Consider the following 18,968-nt stretch of genomic DNA (forward strand, 5'->3'; position numbering starts at 1 on the left):
GTGAGCATGGGCAGCCAGTGTTTTGCCCCAGTAGTCTCAGTAGTTACGCAAGTTCAGGTGTCACAAGTTCAGGTGTCGAAGGAGACATGATGCACTGTCTGTGCAGTTAACATTCCAACAGCATTTCTAGTGAGAATGTGTTGTCCTGGGTGGTGTTTTGTCACTAGGAGATAAGACTGTCAGTTACAAAGAAAAATTGGTTTAAGTTATAAAGAGGTGTCAAACTGAACTGTTTTCCCTATTCAGGCCTTTTGCTTTCGGCACTTCTAAAGAAAGTGCCTTTATGGTTGTACTTGTGAATGTTTATTAATGGCCTATGAGTTTTAAATGAAAGAAAAACTCATTCTGGAGTTCAAATATGTTTTTAGACATGTCAGTCACAGCTATAAGCAAATATTTACCGCCTCTATACTTTCAAATTTGCAATAACTTTTAGCGAGAGTGTAAATGCAATTAAAATTTCAAGTTCAAACATACATGCATGGTGACAAACCTGCAAAGGAATATTTCCTGTTGTGTTCTGTGCTGTTTGTACTTGGAAGCATATAGGGTAAATAATTACCTGTTTAAATCAGCAGTATCTGTTATTTTGTCTCTCAATAACAAATTTTTCCTGGTTTTTGGGAGGGAGGTGAGTAAAACCAGTTCATAAAATAGGTAATGTATCAAACTTCAATGTCTTTTTTTATTATGAGCGTTGTCACCTTATCAAATATTATCACTTCCTGGCTTTTTTATGCCTCACATGATTTTCTTTAAGTGATACTGGTTTTGTGAAGTTGTCACTGCATACTCCTTTCCATCATTTTGTTTCAGTTCAGTCGAAGTATTTTAATTGTGTCTTTGGAGAGTACTGTCTCTTGGTACTTTTCAGACAGGGAAAAAGATACAGTACTCTTATACTGTTCATACTGCATGCAATTTTCAATCTATGATAACTAAAAAAAGTAAAATGCTTTTGGAATATGAATGGTGGACACTCAAACTCTAAATATAAGCAGAGAGGTTGACTTGCACATTTTAAGCAGGTATCTTTTTGTCTAGTACATTACACTGCCCACTTTAGTTGTCAGGCATTCATCTCTTTCAAACTGAAGTGAAAGTACATGAGTGTTGGCTGCAGAATTTTAATGGCTGTGGTAATTTTAAATGAAAGCTGCCTGTGTTTGTCTCTTTGGGAATTTTTTGGTTTGTGTTTTTTGGTTTTTTTTTTGTTGTTGTTTTTTTTTAAACTAAAAGCAGATACATTTTCTTCTAATTTATGTCCATGTAGTGACTTCTGCGTAAGAACAGAAGAATGAAAGCTGAGGTAGAGATTTTACATGAAAGTACAAACATATTTCAGCTTCTGCAGAATTTGTGAGCTACTTGTGCAGTGAGAGCTGGTTCCCTACAATTCTGTTTCCTGGGTCAGACTCCAATTATGGAATTTTTGAGTGGGTGATAATTACCTTAGATCAGGTATATTGAGTTCTCAAAAAAACCCCAAACAAAACCCCAAAAGGCAACACTCAATATTGTTATGAACCGATTTTTATGGTGAGGAAGAGAACTATAACTAAGAATCAAATGGAAACTAAGCAAATCTTTACCAAATGTGTACTATATTATGCATTAATCAGAATTTCATGTAGATTTTGATGGGGTAGTTCCCAAGATAGTCCTGTTGATTTCAGTAGGATTTACTGTGCTATTGTTCAACCTTTCATTATTTTACAGATGCAGGACTAGAATGGCTTGTCTGTGTTGGGGAATTTCCATTCCACTGAGTTAGTTTCTAGGTGGTGGGCATGTGTACTGTCATTTGTATTGGTGGCAAACTAGGAATGATTCTACAGCAGGTGAAGTTGCCATGTCCAGTCAATCCCAAAGAGACAGAAGATAATCTGTGCATATGGGAGTGCATACTGAACATTTGAACCAGCCAAAATTACAGCAGCCCCCTGCAACTACAAACTCAGTTGAGTTTTAACACTAGGTGGTAAAAATTTCTAGTGTTCTCTAGCCTCTGAAAATTGTTTCATCTCTTTCTCAGCTCCAGTGTTAGTATATGTTGAAAATTAAACTAAGGAGGAATAGAGCTTTGCAGCTGAGTGTGTTAGTGCTAAGATGTACTGTTTATTTCATGCTTTTAAGTGTTGCAATCTGTAAAACTAACCAGGACAGCCAAAACCTTTGTTTAACATTAATCCTGAGAAATGCTTGCTCACTTGCTCTGTGAAGAAGCTGCTGAGGACTTTGCAAGTTGGAAAATCTCCAAGACAATCTATATATAGTTAGCACAGCACTGTTTCTCAGACTTTTCACATAGTTCTTCCCTTATAATACTGGAAAGTGAAGTAGGAAAGCTTTGCTGGATGAGGTCTCTTTTGATAAAACGCAGAACAATTTCTTACAGGGGAAAATAGTTGGCTTTTCCTGACAACTTAAAAAATCTCAAACAAAATTTGAATCTGTATACTTACTAATGTCTTTTAAATAATTCAGATCTGAGCAGAAAAGTCTGTTAACTGCCTTTCTCCCTACATGTTTTCTGTGAGGACATTTTCATTTGGGACTTAGTAGAAGCAGAATTTTCTGTTCAGCGGCTGGTTGTGAAAGAAAAGATTGGTGGGGGGTTTCCTCCTTTTTTTGTTTGTTTGGTTTGTTTGTTTGTTTTGGGGGGGTGTTTGTTTTTTTTTTTTTTCTCCAATTATTCTACTTGTTTGTTTGTTTGTTTGTTTTTAAATGGTGTTCCAAATGGAAGGGTCGTATAGTGAAGAGATTCCTGGTTCAGTGCAATGAGTTTTTGATCTCTTCCTGGTGGGAAGGTGCTGAGTCCTTATCTCAGACTTTCTGAGCAATTATCCCAGAAGTGGTAGGCACCTGCACATACGTGGTGACCACTGGTTCTCCCTGCCTTAGGAGATAAAACGTTGGTTTTACTGGAAAGAGAGGGGATAGTCTGGTATTAAGTCCTGGAAGATGCTTTCCATAGAGTGTAAGAGCTCCCGATCCTCAGGTGTAAGAAATCAGGAAAGGATGGCAGGAGACTGGCATGGCTGAGTCAAGACCTGGTGGTCAAACTGAAGGGCAAGAAGGAAATGCACAGAAACTGGAAGCAGGGACGGGTATCCTGGGAAGAGTATAAGGATGCTGCTTGGTTGTGTAGGGATGGGTTCAGGAAGGCCAAGGTGCGGCTGGAGCTGAACTTGGCAAGGGATGCAAAGAATAATAAGAAGAGCTTCTACAGGTATGTCAGCCAGAAAAGGAAGGATAAAGAAAGTGTACCCACTCCGATGAACATGACTGGCAAACTGTTAACAACGGCTGAGGAGAGGGCTGAGGTATTCAACTTTTTTGCCTCAGTCTGTCAACCTCTCTTCCCACACCTCTCGAGTGGATGGGCTGCAAGATGGGGACTGGGGAAGCAAAGTCCCTCCCACTGTAATAGAAAATCAGGTTCGTGACCGCCTGAGAATCCTGAACATACATGAGTCTATGGGACCTGACGAGATGCATCCCAGAGTCCTGAGGGAACTGGCTGGTGCAGTTGCCAGGCCACTCTCCATGATATTTGAGAAGTCACGGCAGGCAGGTGAAGTCCTGAGCGACTGGAAAAAGGGAAACATTGCACCCTTTTAAAAAGGGTAGAAAGGAGGATGCTGGGAACTACCAACCTGTCAGCCTCACCTCTGTGCCTGGGAAGATCATGGAACAGATCCTCCTAGAAGCTGTGCTGAGGCACATGGAGGACAGGGAGGTGATTCGTGACAGCCAGCATGGCTTCACCAAGGGCAAGTCCTGCCTGACCAACCTAGTGGCCTTCTATGATGGAGTGACGACATCAGTGGACAAGGGAAGAGCTACAGATGTCATCTATCTGGACTTGTGTAAGGCCTTTGACACGGTCCCCCACAACGTCCTTCTCTCTAAATTGGAGAGATATGGATTTGATGGGTGGACTGTTCAGTGGGTGAGGAATTGGTTGGATGCTGTCACACCCAGAGAGCAGTGGTCAATGGCTCAATGTCCAGATGGAAATCGGTCATGAGTGGTGTCCTTCAGGGGTCCATACTGGGACCAGTACTGTTTAATATCTTTATCAGTGACATAGGCCGTGCGATCGAGTGCACTCTCAGCAAGTTTGCAGATGACACCAGGCTGAGTGGTGCAGGTGACACACCTGAGGAACAGAATGCCATCCAGAGGGACCTGGACAAGCTGGAGAGGTGGGCCCAGGTGAACCTCATGAGGTTCAACAAGGCCAAGTGCAAGGTCCTGCACCTGGGTTGGGGCAACCCCTGGTATCAATACAGGCTGGGGGATGAAGGGATTGAGAGCAGCCCTGCCGAGAAGGACTTGGGGGTGCTGGTGGGTGAAAAACTGGACGTGAGCCAGCAGCGTATGCTCGCAGCCCAGAAAGCCAATCGCATCCTGGGCTGCATCAAAAGAAGTGTGGCCAGCAGGTCGAGGAGGTGATTCTTCCTCTCTGCTCCACTCTGGTGAGACCCCACAGGGAGTACTGTGTCCAGCTCTGGGCCTGTTGGTGTGGGTCCAGAGGAGGGCCACAAAAGCAATCAGAGGGATGGAACACCTCTCTTATGAGGACGGGCTGAGAGAGCTGGAATTGTTTAGCCTGGAGAAGAGAAGGCTCAAGGGAGACCTTACAGCAGCCTTCCAGTACTTAGAAGGGGCTTATGAGAAAGATGGGGGCAACCTTTTTAGCAGGGCCTGTTGCGATAGGACAAGGCGTAATGGTTTTAAACTAAAAGAGGGCAGATTCAGACTAGATGCAAGGAAGAATTTTTTTACGATGAGGGTGGTGAAACACTGGAGCAGGCTGCCCAGAGAGGTGGTAGGTGTCCCATCCGTGGAAACATTCAAGGAGAGGCTGGATGGGGCTCTGAGCAACCTGATCTAGTTGGAGGATGTCCCTGCTCACTGTAGGGGTGTTGGACTAGATGACCTTTAAAGGTCCTTTCCAACCCAAACTATTCTGTGATTCTAAGACCTGGATTACATTTGTCATTCTGGCACGTCCTTTCAGGCCAGTCATATAACCCCCTGGTGCAGGTAATTATCCTGGGCAAAGTGGGAAAAAGAATACTGTTTTTCCCTTCCCTCCTCACAGGCTTTGACCTGCTCTTCAGTGGATTGAGCTCTGTGCTTGCTCGGAGGCAGGCAGGCTCACAAGGGTATTTCACACCAACACGTCTCAGTCTGAGTGCTGCACTGTGCTAAGCCTGGCTGTGCAGCTTCTGGGTCAGTTTGCCTGCCTGCAGGATACTGCAAAGTTTTCCTTAGCATCCGCATGTGCTGTTAAGTAGTAGCAGGAAGTTCCACCTGTTGGTGTGGAAGACATGGGTGGTCACTGTGCAGTTTTGTTCTCCTGAAGCTTCAAACAGCTGTAAACTCTGCCTTTGAGGTGGTTTCTTTTTTTGCATGGTTCACCTAAGTGGTTACTCCTGGGGTTATCCGCTTGGTAAGCGTAGCTGGGGTGGGCTTGTGTCATGGCAAAGGCTGACATCCACGTGGTTTTTGCACTTCATTTCTGTGTGCGAGTGAGCGTGGCACGATTCCTTGTGCTGAGAGGCGCTCTGCTGCTTTCCAATGAGTTACGTGAGTTGGAAAACTTGTCTGTAAGGAGCTGATGGAAGGGCAGTGGAGGATTGTTGCTATGCGAGTAACTAGCATCCTCGTTGTGAGGCAGGTTACTTCCAGCTAGTGTTAAAACTGGCTTTAATTTTGTCCTTTAAGTAATAGGACAAAACATACTGTAATACTGTGATTGAAAAGTGATGTATCCAGCTTTGAAGTGGACTTACAGGCCTGCATTTTAACACTATTTGTCACTTTCCACAGAACTGAATCCTACGCTATCAAAATGTGGTTGTGAAAGGGTTTAATTACACATTTACTTAAAAATGATTGCATATATGTAGTTTAAATTGTGTGTGTATGTATATATTCACATGTGTATCTTTATTCTGAAATATGTATAGTAATGTAATTGGAAAGGCATTTTTACTCCTTAGTATGTGAACAGTAAATCATGTTGTCCTCAAAGACAATACAGTAGGAAAATCTCCTTTACATTAGGTAAGATGTTAATCTATCACTCATTATTAGTGTGTTCGTTTTGTCATTTATGAGCAACCAGGAAATTTGTACAGTAGTTACAGGGGCGGGGAAAAATAGGGAAAGTCTATAAGGTAGAGCATTGTCCTGTGGGGGCAACGGAAAGTTCTGTTTTTATTAATGTATCTTGACTTCTGCAGTAAAATAGCTTTGCGTTTGGGTGCTGCCTGTGAAACTTTAACTAAACATTGATATGTTGGTTCGTTTTTTGAGTTTGGTGTTTTTTTTTTTTTTTTAGGCACCAGTGCCAGTGAATGGAGATTCTGTTTCCCTGGAAGGTATGTTCTTCCCCAAATGCCATGCAGTTTCTTTAATTGTTTGCTTTAAAAATTGACATCATAACTGTTGTGTTGAAAAAAAGGTGATTTTGTGCACATGAGAATGATAATAGTTATATTCTGTCAGACTGTCATGCCTGTCCCCTGTTAAATAGCACGTGAGCAGAAATTAATGGATGGTTTGTGGGAGAAGATTATTTTTGAGAATGAGTGAAAGTGTAGTCCACATAAAAAGATAAGACCAAATTTTTCTGTCTCTGATCATGGAAGGTAAATGCATGATATTTATCCTTTCTAAAGGAGAAAGGTTGATTTGCCTTAGTCTTCGTCGTTCTTCACAGGAGCTGACTAATGAAATAAACAGCCCCTTTTAAGTGACATAACCGTACTTAATTTTCAAGTGTAAGTTTTGAAGAAAAAAATTCTCCCTTTCACTGTTATGACTGGTTTTTACGTTGACAGAACATGTGGTTTTCATCAAGAAATAAGAATGCATCCTACGTTTTCATTTTTGTTAACTACTTTAAAAAAAAGAGATTTTTCTACTGGCAGGAGTTATAGAGAAGACATACGTGCTTTTTGAGATGGAGGGAGTTACAGAAACACTAAGAGAAACTTAGTCATGAGTCGAGTTCCAGATTGTTTGCAGAGTAACATCTGTGTAGTCCATGTCATGGGAAAGCAAGCTGCATTCATTTGCCCTTATATGGCATGCCAATAAATAGCATTTATTTACTGAAGTATTACGTCTCAGACCCCTGACAGACAACTGAACATAATCTGCCTGATTTGTGATGTTTTCCAGGGATGGCCACGTCAGTGGTGTAACTCGTTGCAGGATTGTTTCAGCCAAACTGTTAAAGCGAACAAATACTATTTTGAGGCCGCGCTGTCCATAGGCTGGGGATAGAGCTCACCTGGAAGTGCTGTTATGGGAGGGGAGATAGCTGAAAGGGCAGAACATTGCTTTTTGAAGTGTTTGTGTCTGGCTAGTTGTGTAGAACTAATGTAATTCTTTATGTGTATTTTTTGTTTTAGTTGATTCCTGGCACTTTTTTCCCAAGTGATGGTCAAAGTGTTCTGAACCTGCATCATCAAATCTTAGAGTCATCCCTTTTCTGAAGACAGGCAAAAGCACTCGTTGTTGGGCTCCTGTTGAATCATCTTTTCAACTCGTGTAAACCTTCTCTCATGTAAATAAACACTGATGTTATAAAATGAATGTTTCCTTTCTATGTATCTTTGTGGAGGGTGGAGCAGAGTGAAGAGGAGAACTTTCTTGCTTGTTTGTTTCTGAATCTCAGAACTCCGGAATTGCTCTTACCCACTCATGAGGTGTACTATCAAATGAGTTGGGAAATAAGGTGTCTTCAACCTTGTTCTCCAGATTTTGGAGTAATCCAGCTATCAGGTGCACGGAACACTCTGTTAATTTGTATCTTAGCTTGTCTGGCCACCCTGACAGTGATCCTTTTCAAGTAGAAAATCATCTTTGTGTAATAGGCTTAGTAGTGTACCATGTTCTTAATAGGTGACTGTGTGCTGTTTCCTGGCTCGTTTCACTTTTGTGCCCAGTTGTCTTTAGTTGCTTTGTAGGGTTACAAACAGATCATACTTGCTTTAAAAAAACAAATGCAGTTTCACTCCAAAGAGTAATTCAACTAGGAAGGGCTAATGCCATAACAATTGAAGCAAGGATGCACGTGTGCTCTCTGTACTACATCCTGTTTTGATAACTTGTCTGTTTTGTCACACAGGAAGGACTTTCCTTATGGAAAGCTTCCATTTTTGGAATTGTGTATGCCTGAAGGCTTTTGATAGTTCCTCATTCAGTGAGACAAGATTAATAAAATAGAGCTGAGCTTTATGTTTTCCTGGTAGAAATATCTGCCATTTTTTCTACTGCAGGATTATATCTGGCCTGTCTGTACCCATGGCATTCATTAAAAACAAAAAAGGCAGCTGTTAAGTAGAAAAAGAGGAAATGATAATGTAGACAGACAGCTTTATCCATCTTGTTACTGAGACCAAAGATGAGCGTTGTCTGCTTTGTATGATGACTGAAACAAAAGGTTAGTATTGCTGACACACGGTGGAAATGGAAGAACGAACTGAAAAAGTTCTGTGGCTTGCCATGGAGGACTAACCGTTCCTTACAAAGAATAAGTTATTAGTACAAAAGCTTTTGCCTTTGGGAATGTTTCTTTAATTCTAGGAGATGATTTTAGAGACTTTCCTCTAGAATACTGTCAAGTGTATAAGCACAAGTCACTTCGGAGATCTCAGTTTGGGCCTCAGCACTTAGGAGCAGATAGAGTTCTCCCATCTGCATAGTTTTGCATTGTTTTATACACAGAGTTTAGGTGTGGTATGAAAAATACAACATAAACCTCAGAAATTAAGGACTTTTTTTTTTAAGTCAAGAGATACGTTACATCCAACATAGATTTACAGTACTGTTTTCCCATACTTTATTTGATACTTTAGAATTATAAGTATGTGCAACATGATACCTACAGATATAATGGATTTATTTTTTTTTTAAATAGAGTAAATGTTTCCCTAGTGTCCTGGGTTCATGTGCAGCCCTTCAGTATGAAATTACTCTGGTTAGAGGTGAGCACTTACAGGGTGCAGAACAGCTGCTGTATTTGCCCGTATGGTGGTACATCTAGTAGGCTTACTGTTTTGTAAAGTGCTTAGGGTCGGCTGGACAATGAACGACACCGTGTAAAATCAAATTATCTTCCCTATTCAGTGGTCAGTGCTGTCTTTTTTTTTTTGAGACAGAATGAAGAGCTGTATGGATATGAAAAACAAGTATCAATTGCAAACATACCCACGTGGAACTATCAAGAGTAGGTCAGAAATTACTTCATTTTTACTTCACATATTTTTAGAAGTGTTTTTTAATTTAGAAGTGTATTGATGGCACGTGGTTAGGAATTCAGAAGGAGAAATAAATTTCTAGATCGGCTTAGACTTTGTTCAAGAAAATGATTAGTACATGGGAAAGCTGAAAATTGAAGTGATTGGAAGTGCTTAATACCATCATAAATTTGAAAATGTTAACATATTTCTTACATCTGTATATAAACAGATGATTGCCTTGTCTTCAGACCACTTTGAACTTGTGTTTATGTATGTATTTTAAAGATTTTTCCCAAGTGGGATAAAAAGATGTACTGTTACGTGTGGCCTTGCTGCTAAAATGTACTGAAAGCTACTGACGTGTGGATTTCGGAAATGAAGCATAATGAAATAGCTGTGGAGAGAATGTCTGCTAGTAAGAGGATCAGGGGGATGGGGCAGAGAAACTAGAATGTATTTTTTAGATCTCCTCAGGAAAAACAAGTCTGTGCAATAAACACATTTTTAATTTTATTTTGGCTTTTTTCTCAGGGTAGGTCTTCTGTTTGTGTTTATATGCCTATATTGTTGTATTTAAAACTGGTTTCATTGGAGTGGGAAGCTTAGGGTAGCAGTGTCTGCTTCTCAGTAGTTCTACAGAAAGAACTTTTACATATTTGATACTAGTATTTCCTGGCAAGATTTCTTGAAGAGAAAGAAATATTTTTTATTTTATTCTATTTCCCAGGAAATAAACCCATCTTAACTGTATTTTCTATGTTGAATATATAATACACATATGTATATATTACCTTCCAGGATAACTTTGCATCTCAGTTTCCTCTTTTTGTCTGTTTTGGAGAGAAAGGAGAGGTTACTTCCCGCACCTCCCCCTACCCACCATTGTGGCGGTGAAGATTCTTTTTTACATATGTGAATCATTAGCTGCTCCTCTAAACAGTACCTTTTGCTGACATGGAGTCCGCGCGTCAGTCCCCTCAGCTGAGTATGGGGTCTGAGTTTTACTTCAGTGGAAATAAGAGTCATTATTCTTTAAAGCGTGAAGATAAAAGGATTGTGAAAATTGTGTGCTATTGTCGCTGTTAGGATGTTATTTTCATGCAGTTAGTAACAACGGACATCCTCTGATAACCCCCAAAAGCACAGAAAATTATTCTCAAGTGTGTTTGGGAGAGCTGTTCATAGATGTTACGCAAGGAGCGTGCCTTACCGTAAGTTGCTTGTGCTTGCCACTTGTATTAACGCTTGGGATCTACAGCATGAAGCAGTCCTGAGCTGACCATGCTTCTCTTTGCTTTTACTGGTATTGAGTCTTTTTAATGGGTTGTAGTTCAATTTTAGTCCAGTTAAAAGGCGAAAACAAAGTTAAGGCAGTAGGGTACAAATTTTTTCTTTTCTGCCCTCGCTGTAAGGCTTAAGGTGATTTCTTACCAGGTTTGATAACCTGGGTTCCACCTGCTGAGGATAGGAAATCCGGCATTTAGAGAACAGAGGTGAAAAGTTGACTGGAAGAGAATAGAAACAATGGAAGACATCTAGGAGGTTCAGGCAAATAAAAGTAATGTATAGAACATTAAATAGGAGTGACTGAAATGCTTTAAAATAATTTTGCCTAGATGTTGCAGCAGTATGTACAATGCTGATCTCACGTGACTGGAAAGGTTGATAGATGCATTTGCCAAGGAAGAAGAACACTTACCTACCACAGGGAAGTTGGAATTGCATCCCCTAAGTGCCTGGAAATAGTACTTTAATTTTTGTTCTCCTGAGTGGGGGGAAACAATGGATAGAATCAATTGTATTTGTTGTTGACTTGACTTTCTGGGAGTCTTTTGGGCTGTGCAGGGATGACCTGGGTGCTCAGCAATGTTGACTGACTGTTCCACACAGAGTCTGATTTCTCACAGCTTACTGTTCCATGCAGCAGGATGCTGAATGTATGCAGTGCGCTCTTCATGAAACTACAGATGGGGTCTAGAGGGTAGACCAAAAAAAGCCAAGCTCACTGCCACTTTCTGACTATTTGTTTGCTTTGGGTAATTAATTCATTGCTAATTCTTGTGGCAGAAGCCTTGAAGTGTTCTGGAGCTATGGGCGGAATTCAGATAGTGCTGCATGTTTTTTCTCATTCGTGATCTTACAAGTTACAACTGAATCAATCTTATCAGTGATTCAGTATGCTAGGTCAAAATAAGGTTTTTGTTGATGATTTGGTCTACTGAAAGGGTCAAAAAAGGGTTTCCCTTTGTAAGGGAAAATGCAGAAGTCAAAAAGAATTGCACTATTCTGTGCATGAAGAATATGTCTTAATGTGCCAGAGCGCTGCTGCCCGTTACCTTTTTCCCTTAGAACATCCTCATAAAGTTTCTAGATTGTTCACAGATGTCACCGAGTTTAATGCTAACTTTATTATCTTTGGAAGCTTACATTACAGGTATTACAGCACATATGCAAATTTGTGTGTTCAGTTGCACTCCTTGTGGTTTGCATCTGTATAGGTATTAATGCCTGCCTGGAAATGACGGGGTTGGTTTTTTTCAAACCTGAAGATCTGGTTTTATGTGCAGTGCTCAGTGCTAAGAGATCACTGGATGGTCCTGTAAGCTTCTCTTTCAAGATGAAGAAAGTAAACGTAGTCACTGAAATGGCTGCACTTTGTAGCTGTTCCTAGCTTTATGCTCATTTATTGGTGTGTGTATCAGGACAGGGATATGGGAGTGTTATGAAACAGTTTTGTCTGCTCTGTATCTCTGACTGCTGTCTGCTGCTATTATACCAATTACAGGTTTGGGGGGTTTCTTACCCATTTTGTGTTTCACGTTTTAAATGTACAAAGAGTAAGCATCTATTCGGTGTCAAAAGGCCCTGGGTTAGAATACAAAGAATTAACTTTAAATTCTGCTTTTCCATAGTGTACCTTGGGGGCTTGGGCAGGCCACGTAATCTTTATGCTACCTGTAAAATGGGTAGAAAAGTTTCTTCTGTGAGTGGTCTGATTTCTACCAAAGAGAGACCTAACATTTCCCCAGCATTGAGAGGGGGACTCCTTCCAGTGTCCAGGAAAGCGTAGGATACAATCGGCTTTGTTGACAGTGAGAAGATTAGCTATACTCAGAGGCTTTCTGAAGGACTTGACTGAAGATGCCGGCTTTGCTAGTCAGACTAATCTGCCCGAGGGTTGTTGGATGGTGTAATTACCTTAACAGTGAAAAGAGCATTAACTGTGGTGAAAGTTCAAGGTGTAAATTGGCATCTTCATCCTTGTGAGTTCTGCAGGAGACTAGACTCAATTCTTAAGGAGGTCTTTAAGTCCCCTAATGGCCCGTGTATGGCGTTTCTGGAGTGCATAAAAGCCAATTTCAAAGTGTAACTCGTGACCGCCTGGGAGTTCTCAGCATTTTAACTAAATCATAGGAGGCCTGGGAACAAAAATGGTTTAAGAGTCAAAGTGAAAATATCCTGCTAGTTCCTGCTATTTAGAAGACGTACCGTATGGTAAAAAGTCACGGCTAGCTGAGCAGCATTTGGCAGCCTGCTCTCCCTGGAGAGCTGGGATGAGATGGAAGGCACAGTCAGGTGAGGACAAAATTCCCGACAGAGCTGTTCACTGAAATCTACTTCTTGTCTCATTATTGTCTTGCTTTAGCTAGATTGTTTATTCCTCTTATGTGATGATTTGGAAATCAAGAGTTTAGGAATTCCTAGCCCTTTACTTGGGCAGTTTTCTGACTTGGACAAACCACATAAACCTCTTTCTTTTGGTGTCTATAAATAGGCACACAATCTGTTTATGTTACAATAGTGGTGTAGGCATCAGTTGCTTAAAAACTTTAAACATCAAGGAAGCCTTATTACTGACAGATGTGTCTCAGACCCTGTAGGCTGGTAGCACAAAGCTTCTAAGTGTTCAGGCAAAAGGAGTTTCACAAGCCGGTCAAATAAAGTTTCTGTAGCTCTGTGTGTGTGGAAGGGAAATCCTGCAAGAGAAAAGGAGTCAGGGTAAGAGCGGGGGCAGCTAAGCAGGAGTCATTGTGAGGTGCATATGAAAAGAAAGTTGTAGTGCAACTAACTGGGAGAACAAGAGGACCCAAATCTGGGAAAGGAAATGGCATCTCCTATCCTAATATGAAAAGAGATTTGAGATTCGGGTTTCTGTGGACTTAAGTGTCATCAGAACATCTTTGTCTGTTAGCTACAAATCATGTAAAGGTGCTGCTTTGTAAAAGTAGCTCTGTTTCATTTAGCTCTCTAACTTGAGCTGGAATGGTTTGTGGGACCTCCAACTGAAATGCAAATTAGCCTTAGACGTCTCTCTTCAATTCACACTTCTTGGAAGAAGTGACACAATTCTTGAAAATATCATAATGGTGTTTCTGTGACGTGCAAGCTCTTTGTTGTATACATAGTATATAGCTAATCTGAATCATACCAATATGCTTCTGGTCTGCCTGAAAGTGTAATGTATGCAAGTTGCACAGCGTGTGATATTTTTCCCTGAATGTGTGATCTGGTGATCTCGTGTAAAAACAAAAGTTATTTTTTCAGAGAAGGGGAAAAAAAGGGGGGGGGAGGGGGAAGTGCCCTTTACTAGGAAGGGACCAGGCAAACCTTAGTGGTTGCTGTACATATGCGCACCAACTCCTAAAACTTCAGGATCTTTTTTTCTTTCTGACTTAAAAGCCTAATCACTTTCTAACTATAGGTTTATTAAAATAAGTTTAGCAAAAATTGTTTCTTTATGGTGATTAGTTGCATAGTGAGTAGAGGTAGCTGACTCATTTTCAGTTCTGTTCTGTAATAATCGTTTTTTGCTTTCTGAATGTTCGAATTGTAAATTTTCGTATTTAAAAATGCCTATTTGAAAATTCTTCATTTTGAAACAGTGTTACACTGAAGTCTTTTGACCCATCAAATGATACAGAGTATCCATAAAAATGAAATGATCATTCCCTGTAAACGAGGAAGCTACTTTTTCTGATTTTAAAGATCTGTTTTCCAGAATATGAATAGAGAACTCATTTTGCAGCCATAACAGTTTTCTGCATCTATTAGAACTTGTTGCAATCATGAGCAGAGAGCATTGTTGTAGGTATGTTGAAATACACTTGGCGCCTTAAAGGGCTAACACTCTTAAGTAGAAAAAACAGTTAAGAAATGGGAGAAGAATTAAATGCTATTCCTATTGTGCTGTTGAGAGAACTTGAGGAGCAGTGAACATTAGTGAGTTACTCAGGGTAGTGGCTGATACATGAAGGAGGTGAACTCTGCAGAGACTCATCCTGACCCCGCAGCCTCTATACTGTAATACCGTGGTGGTGGTGTTTGACAAAGTTACATGTTATGTGGAGTGACAGTGGCTGCTTGTAACACAAAAGAGTCATGTAAGCAAGACTAAACTTTAAGTGATGAATTTAGCGTACCCTGAACAGTAAAAAAGTAGGATATTGGGACCTTAGATCCATGCTGTTGTATCTTAATGTCTTGCTGGTCTACATACCATGTGTTGATAAGGCCCAGAAAAGGAAGCCTTGTGTTCACCAACGAGATAAAAGTAAATGAAGTGTGACTCACCTTGAGGAAGTACTTTTCCCTGGACTAAAATCTGTCTCTTGTGCCTTTTGCCAGCTGAATCCTACAGCTTCCACAAACAATGCCAACATGTATTTCTTTAATATGCAGCCAAACTGTGAAGAGTTACTGCCTTCTAGGAGTTAAGCTAGCACTACTTGAACTGTTTTTACAAACCTTTTGAGCTGGCATTGGAGATTTCTGACCTACACTACGTTACTGTAAAACACTTCCACAGCATTGACAGAGAGCTGTCACCTCACACCTGGTGCTGGGGTAGGAGGTTAAAATCCTTTTATTGCATGAAGAAACTTCTGCATCTAATGCAGACCTACTGATGTCTTGTTTTTCTTACTTCCAGTCTTGTCATGTAGATGAAAGCGTGAACTAGAGACAGTTCCTTTGGCAGGGTGACTGAAAATATTTGTGTGATGGGACTGTAGCTATTTAAGTTGAACTATTCATACAGTCACAATAATTAACCATATTTATTAGTAGTTTTCCATTAGTAAGACATTCTGGTGTGGGAGTCTGTGTATTTGGTGTTTTATTCAAGCTAATGATGTTTGTTTCAGTAAAAGTGTGGTGTTTCGACCATATGCTCAAATGTTAACATGTTTAATGCCAGGAGCAGAATATTTACATTAAGGGACATGGAGCCAAGTTAAACTCGGTTGCAACTTTATTAACTGGATTACAGTATTATCAGCAAAAACCAGCTGTGATAATCAATTGAGTGATCTCTTGCTTTTTTTCCCTCTTTCATTCTCCAAACAGGCTGAGGCAGATCTGCCCTTGTTGGAAGTTGTGCTCTAATTACTATCTTAAGTCCTAGTGCAGCAAGGTAGAGGGGGTTCCAAGAGCCATTCCGCTTGGACCTGAAACCCTTGGGAGGGAGGGATAGGAATGTACGTGTATCCAGGATTTTACTTCATTCTCCCTCCCTCTTGGCAGGGGACTAGAAAATGTTATGTGCTTGCTTTTGACAATGCACGATTTAGCTATGTTAAATTAAGCAGTGGTTTCTGGAAGAGTGACTCTACAGGTAAGACTGAGCCAGTCGAGTAGATTGTCCTCAGAAGGCTGTAGATGCACAATATCTAACTGTAGCAAATGCCTCATGAGCTTTCCACCTCTTAGTTCAGGCTTGCAAAGGTTTACAGTTTTGATTGTATAACTGAACCGAAGGTATTTTGATAGAAACAGCTAACAGAGGGATAACCAGACTAAACAAGTCGGCAGATTTGAGGAAGTGGTAACTCTGTGCAAGGCATGGCGTGAACAGTTAGTGATGGACGTCTCTTCTGCTCTGCTGCACCCAGGGAAATGGTCTGTTCATAGGTTGTGTCACAACTGGGACTGCAATGCAGGAATAAAAGCTCAGTGCTTTGTTTTAAACAGTAATGAACAGGTTGTTGCCTAGTGGAGTCACAGCTAGCGGTAGGATGATGCGAACATGAAGCTCAGAATTTGAATAAGCATTCAGCCTTCAAAGAAAAAAAAAACAAACCATAAACCAAACCCCTAACAACCACCTCAAACCGTGGATGTTCGTCATGCCAGTTTGGAAAGAGGATGAGAAAAGTCTTTCTTCTTGCAGTTCCCCTTTCCATCTGAAAAAGAGAACCATCTGAGGAGCACAGAAAGGAGAAGTTCAACGACTCTTTTATGGTTTGTTTGCTGACAAACACTAGGCCATTTTTTTTTATTATTTCTTTCTTCTTTTTTCCTCCTTCCCTTTCCCCTTCCGAAGTTGCTAATTCTAGTTAGGCCCATTCCAGGTGATCTTGGAGAGGGCTGACAGGGAGTTAGCATTGTAGTGTGATCCAGCCACAAGTGTGTTTCTGCAGAAGATGGACCTTCGGCATCCCATGTGTATGTTGTGTGCAATATGGCTGCCCTCAGAGGAGTTCTGCCTTTGTGTTGAGACAAGAAGGCAGCAGAAGGGGCACGGAGCAGAGAATGAAAAGCTGAGGAACTTAGACGGAGGAAAAATTGATCTGCCACATGGGATTAGGCAGCAATAGAGCTGTAGACAGTTGTTTTTCTTGCTGAGCTGATTTTTCTGAGGCTGAGAATGGTGGGTGTTCAGGCAAGGTGAGGGCTTGTGCAATCACTTTTGGAGAGCACAGATATGTAGGAAAGTGTTGGAACTGCAGTTGTCTGGGTGCTCAGGGTGAGAGGAGGGGATATGCACTATGGAGGTGATAGACATGAAAATGAGAGAGAGAGATTAGGGTTCTAAGACAACTGTGGAGATGAAAGAAATAAGTGGATTTTTTTGAGGGATTTTTTTTTTCCCCAACTTGTATGTTACTGCTCTAATTTTATACTCATGAGCAGGAGCAAATGAGACCCCTCTTTCCTTTGTTTGTTTCTCAGTGCCCGTCAGCTTTTCTCTATCACTTGGCAAAACCCTGTGACACACACTTTGACCACAGCAGCTTGTTTCTCGTTCTGAGACTACGGTCACACAGTGGTGATGCTTAGAAAGGGGTTATACAGATGGTAGCCTCAACTTCCCCAGTTATTTTAGGCCCCAACCACTTCTGAAAGGAGAATGATTTTAGGGGAACAGTTGATTAATTCACTTCTTAAAGCCATCAAGCTCTCAAGCCGTCTTGTGTTATTTTCCTAGTTACAGTATCTTCTCAAGAAAAGATCCTGTAGGATGCAGGCACTGATCCAAGAAGGAAAACAGTAGTTGGAAATGTCAGGAGGAACGGAAGGAGTATTTCCGTGTTTGCAGAAACATTTGGTCATGCATTTACCGTGGTTTTCCAAACTTTTTAAAATGTGTTTCACCCCCCGCCCCCTGTTTTCAGTGACTTTGTCCAATTCCTTGTAACAAGTGGAACAGACAATGTTTTTTTTTTATGAAGGTGATCACATGTGGAAGTTGGTTGGCAAGCATTGTTCAGTGGTGCAGGTAAATGAAAAGACGCTCAAACCTTAAGAAAATATGTTTGGGGGGAGGGAGCTGCATAAAGATTAAGTTGAAAACATTATCCAAAGCAAACAGTGGGCTTAAGTCTGTGTTAATTTTCTCTCTTGAAGTAGTTGGAAAATTGTCTCTTGCATTCCAGATCCAAAATTTAAAGTGCAGTCATGCTTTGTGAAACTGAAGACATGTTACAGATGTTTGTTTCTAGATGTGATTTAGCAGTTATGGCAAGTGGCAGATTTACAGCATCAGGACTTTCAAGTTTTATTGCAGACTGAGTCATTTAGTGACCTTTGGATGACTCTTGGTTAAACACCTACATACGGAGCTTGATCTTGAGCAGTGAGGAATGGCTGCAGCTTCCCTGGGCTCCCCTTGAGCTTGGCCAAGACCCACGCAGAGGGGCAGGGGCGGCCGCCGCTGCGGGCTGCCCTGTAACGCCCGCCGCCCCGCACTTCTGCCTGCCATCGGCAGGGGTAGCTCAGCTGCCGCCTTCCCTGGCAGCCCTCTTCCTTCCCTTTCCTCCCTCTCCCTGGCCTGGCAGAAGGGGCCGAGAGAGTAACCACAGAGCTTCTCCCCCTCGCTGCCTGCGCTGGGACGGGGACAGGAAAGGGGAAGTGGTGCGGTGTGTCAGCTCGGAGGGCTGCTTTCCTGGAAGCGTGCTGCTTCCTACGGAGCTGTGCGTGGAGGTGGGAGTTCCTGTCGTTGCTTTTTCTTCCCCTGCCAATGCAAGGCTTTTGGTCAAATGGCCTGAAGTTTTCTTCAATATCCTGCTTTCTGGATACTGAAATGAGTTTGTGACAACTGTTTCGATACCCTGAATGGAAAAATGCCATTTGAATATCTAGACTTACAGGAGGTGAGGGAAGAGAGAAGGTAAGATGAGGAGAAATGACAGTTTCATCCAAATTTGCTTCCACGTTAATGCCACGTGGCAGTCAGATGACTGAGCACAGCTGCGTGGCTGTGTGGTCACACTATCCACATCCTCACTAAGTAGTTTGTTGTTCCCAAATCAGGGAAGGGGAAGGCAGAGGGACCTCTGGGACCGACTGTCATGTGGCACGGGAGGGTCTCTGGTGCTGTGCTTCATGCTGGGACAAGTACAGATAGCGAACAGTGAAGTACCTTTGTGCACAGAGCCTGCTTGTGTGAAAACCCAGGTTGAGGGGGTAAAGCAGCCCAAA

General features: G+C 41.5%; 1 protein-coding gene across 1 annotated transcript in view; it reads left to right on the top strand.

The window, feature by feature from the left end:
* PPA2 (inorganic pyrophosphatase 2) overlaps window positions 1–7,620 on the top strand; it is a 39,248-nt gene extending 31,628 nt beyond the window's left edge. The window contains exons 11-12 of the mRNA XM_086463746.1: window positions 6,359–6,398; window positions 7,437–7,620. Coding sequence (XP_086319872.1) covers window positions 6,359–6,398; window positions 7,437–7,465 — 69 coding nt within the window. The 3' untranslated portion in view covers window positions 7,466–7,620. The remainder of the gene's footprint in view (window positions 1–6,358; window positions 6,399–7,436) is intronic.
* Window positions 7,621–18,968: the final 11,348 nt, after the last annotated feature.

This window comes from Leptosomus discolor, chromosome 4 (genome assembly GCF_034619465.1).
Source record: "Leptosomus discolor isolate bLepDis1 chromosome 4, bLepDis1.hap2, whole genome shotgun sequence".
Classification (NCBI taxonomy): Eukaryota; Metazoa; Chordata; class Aves; order Leptosomiformes; family Leptosomidae; genus Leptosomus; species Leptosomus discolor.